This window comes from Myodes glareolus, chromosome X, assembly GCF_982192425.1.
Source record: "Myodes glareolus chromosome X, mMyoGla1.1, whole genome shotgun sequence".
Classification (NCBI taxonomy): domain Eukaryota; kingdom Metazoa; phylum Chordata; class Mammalia; order Rodentia; family Cricetidae; genus Myodes; species Myodes glareolus.
Window position 1 is genome coordinate 1208651 of NC_142053.1, and position 3890 is coordinate 1212540.

General features: G+C 48.7%; 1 protein-coding gene across 1 annotated transcript; it reads left to right on the top strand.

Moving 5' to 3' along the window:
- Positions 1 to 1856: 1856 nt before the first annotated feature.
- On the top strand, positions 1857 to 3542 carry LOC148117188 (EKC/KEOPS complex subunit LAGE3-like). Its single transcript, XM_087902632.1, has 3 exons — positions 1857 to 2495; positions 2899 to 3027; positions 3204 to 3542. Exons 1-3 carry the CDS (start codon positions 2176 to 2178, stop codon positions 3346 to 3348), a joined length of 594 nt encoding a protein of 197 aa, XP_087758758.1. The 5' UTR covers positions 1857 to 2175; the 3' UTR covers positions 3349 to 3542.
- Positions 3543 to 3890: the final 348 nt, after the last annotated feature.

Below are 3890 nucleotides of genomic sequence, written 5' to 3' on the forward strand. Positions count from 1 at the left end.
TTTCCTGGATGGGTTCCCCTTCCTTCACATTCTCCATGAATCCTTCACATTCTCCATGAACTCTGTTCACCATTGAACATCACCACCACAACAACACACTGTATGGAGTCATATAAATGAAGTAATCTGCTGCTGACTCACTTGCTGAGGTCTTGCAAAATTCATCCAGTCCTGACTCAGGCCATGGGCCAAACCAACCTCTGGAGATTTCAACTATTCAGATTGTTCAAAATGCCCTCTGAGTCCTGGAGAATTGTATACTTCAGATTCAGGCAGGATATCACACTACACAAGCTGGGGACAAGAGGTACAGATGAGTCCCTCACAGGTCTGTAACATGAGTCTTCTGACTTTTTATTTATTTATTTATTAAAAATTTCCACCACCTCCCATTTCCCTCCCACTCCCCCCAATTCTCCTCCCCCTCTCTCTCCAGTCCTAAGAGCAGTCAGAGTACCCTGCCCTGTGGGAAGTCCAAGGTCCTCCCCCCTCCATCCAGGTCCAGGAAGGTGAGCATCCAAACAGACTAGGCTCCCACAAAGCCAGTCCATGCAGTAGAATCAAAACCCAGTGCCATTGTCCTTGGCTTCTCAGTCAGCCCTCATTGACTCTTGTGTACCATCAGGGTCACATGGAATGACAAAGATGTTCAGGTAAACAGGATGGTCTTGTCCATACTCTGATCTCAGCAGTCCCTATGAATCCATCTACAAGCTGTATGTACACCAGATCATTCACTTTGAAAGTCAGGCCATACACTTCCCCACAAATTCAGCACTACCAGATACCAAGAAACACCACTTCGATGCACTAGATTCAGCCTTGCCCTTCAAGAGCAGGAATAAACTCCATCCTTAAAGGACAGCTTTCTTCACTATGAATGGGAAAAGCACTCCACAGTATCCTGTCATAGACTCAAAACTAAGGTCAATGTCCTAGCAGAGGGTTCCTTGATACTATGCCCCACATTATGTCAAATGAGTCCCAGGCCTTTGAAAATGCTGTTATCACCCATAGGGACAAATGCACATATCATCCTGCTGACATTTCCTCCATCGATCATCCAGGTCTAGGAGAGAAGCAAATGTACCTCTGGGTAAATCCCATGCCATGCCATCCCCAACACAGGGTCCAGCTTTAGGAACATGATTACAGGGATGCAGTGAAGATCTGTCTCTGATCTCAGCCAGCACTAATGTCTTTCAGTACACTTATCAGTGTCATTAAGGGTTGCCCCTCTGGTGAAGGATATAGGGATGCATTGTGTACAAGGGTATTCTGGATTCAGGAGGAACAGTTTGGCTCAGGAGAGACATCTCTCAGGGTTCCAACAACTACGGGTATGCTAGACACAGACTGGACCTGCTTGCTGAGGCCAACTTGCAGCACCATGCACTGCCTGTGCCACAGAGAGCTTCATGACGCCTCGGGCTTTCTGTGTGTCAAGAAAGCAGTGACACTCGAGGATGGAGAAGAATCTACACTGAAAGGTTTCATCAGTACAAGCCACCTAGAGGAAGAGCCTAGTGAGGAAGGAATTCTGCCTGTGTGGGGGGGAAGGGGGGAAAGCAGACACACCCACCAAGAGCCAGGCAGTATCTCAGCAGGAGCCACGCCTAGCAAGAACTTGCTTGCAGGGAGCAGGAGCTATTGGTGTCCATACACCCCCCCCCCCCCCATCTACCAAAAGATAGGAAGTAGCTCAGAAGGAGTCAACCCTAAGGAGAACTTGCTTGCAGGGATCAGGAGCTATTGGCGTGTTCCCCCCCATCTCTCCCCCACCTTCCCCTGCCTCCCACACATCTACCAAAAGACAGGAAGTAGCTCAGCAGGAGCCAACCCTAGCCCTAGCGAGAACTTGCTTGTAGGGAGCAGGAGCTATTGGTGTGTTCCCCCATCTCCTCCCACACACATCTACCAAAAGACAGGAAGTAGTTCAGCAGGAGCCAACCCTCGCGAGAACTTGCTTATAGCCGAGTTGTTGTTGTCCCGCCCCCAGACACACCCACCGAGAGCCACGCAGTAACTCATCTCACGAGAACTCGATTGTGAAAGCACAGTGGGCCTCACGTGGTGTGCTCAGTGGGGCTCATAACCGTCACCTCATCTCGGTAGCTGAGCCTGAGTGGCGCCGTCGATTGAGCCAGGGGAGCTGAGTGGAAAGTCAGAATCGCCATGCAGGATCCTGGCGAGGACACAGGTGGTAGAACAGGGGTTGAAGAAGACGAGGATGGGCAGCAGAGACCTGGAGCTTCCGATATCCAGGCTAGCTCTCAGAGTTCGGCGGCAGAGGGTGACCAAGACGAGGTCCCTCGTGAGAGTGGCCCACAAGATGCCAGTAGCCAGTCTGTTCCAGGCAGGTCCCGCCCAGGGAACCCTTTAGGGTTAGGTGTGGCAGCCGAAGAGGCAGCTGTCGTTCCCCAAGACGAGCTGCCACCACTTCTCCCTGGACCCAGTGGAGATGTTGCAACAACTGCAAGTCGACTCCTGGAGTTGTATCCTTTCCTGGGAGACCCTTGGCAGGGGCAATGGGAAGACAGGAAGGATGAAACGTGAAACGAAGTCTTTCGGGTGGGTGAGCAGGAAGGTTGACAGCAGGGGAAGGAAGAGACAGAGTGGTACACTCTGGACTGTTAGTCCAAGAAGAAACGTCATGCTGGCAGGACAGGGAGTTGCCTAAGCCCGAGAAGACTTCATAATGTAGAAGAAAACCTGAACCGTTGGGGAGGCGGGAGGTGGATGACACTTGTTTGGCATCGTCAGAAAGAAGATTCTGGGGCAGTCTTGGTCTTGAGTTGCACATGGGAGCAGTGTCAGACAGGCCTCAGAAGTATACCAGGCCACATAGCAATAGGAAACCTAATAGTGGATGATACCTTAACCATAGCCCCCTTCTAGCTCTGTAAGAGTGCCTTTCAGGTCTGCTGTAGAGGCAGACATGGCCCGCAGGTCCCTGGTTGCCAATGCCCAGCGCCAGCTACTAATGGTTCCACAGGAGTACACCGTGAATGACAGTACTTTGGTTGTGTCAGTTTTCCCAAAGCCCGGAGTAGGGGTGGCTTCGGGGTTGGGAGGCAGTGTGCGCTCTAGGGGTGTCCTAATGGGGAGACACTGGTGGGTTAGATATAAGTGGGAAGGTATGGTGTGAGGGACCTGAACAGATCCCTCATTTCCCTGATGGTGTTTCTTTCTCTCACATTTAGTAGGTGGACAACTGACGACACCAGTCTCTTCCAGATTTCCATCAATAGCTTCCTTGACCAGCTCTCCCTGGTGATGAGAAATATTCGGCACTTCCAGTTTGTGGCTGTTGTCAAACGAGGAAGAGGAAGGATTCATCACACCTAAACTTTCTCCCCCTAAAAGACAGGACAAAGGCATTTTGTGTTTTTGGTAATTGTTACCTTGCCTTCAAATTTCAATGTTTTGATGTGATTTCCCCTTTATCAGTCCCATGCTTGGCTTGTTTCCCTTTTGCTTAAGGAAAGGGTGCTTAAAAGTTTGTTGCTGAACAAAATAAAACTAACGTATTGTGGTTTAGATGTTTTGGTTAGGTTTTGGTCTGACATTACTTTTGGCTATGGCAGAAGCCTCCAGTTTTCTCATCTGTGTACTTCGGTTCGAAGGAAAGTTCTGAAATTTAAAATTTCTCACAGTCCAAAGCAGGGAAAGATATTTTAGTAAATGGAAAGAAAGTTACATTATTTAAAGTCAGTTACTTATTCAGCACATAATATGGTTATCTTTGAAGTAAGATTTTTTTTGTTAGAATATGATAAAGAGCTTTGCTAGCATGCCAGAGTCCCTGAGTTCAATCCCAAAGTACTATTAAAAAAAAAAAAGGTGTGTGTGTCCTATAGAACTAAGTATATAAAGGCAATAAAGACATT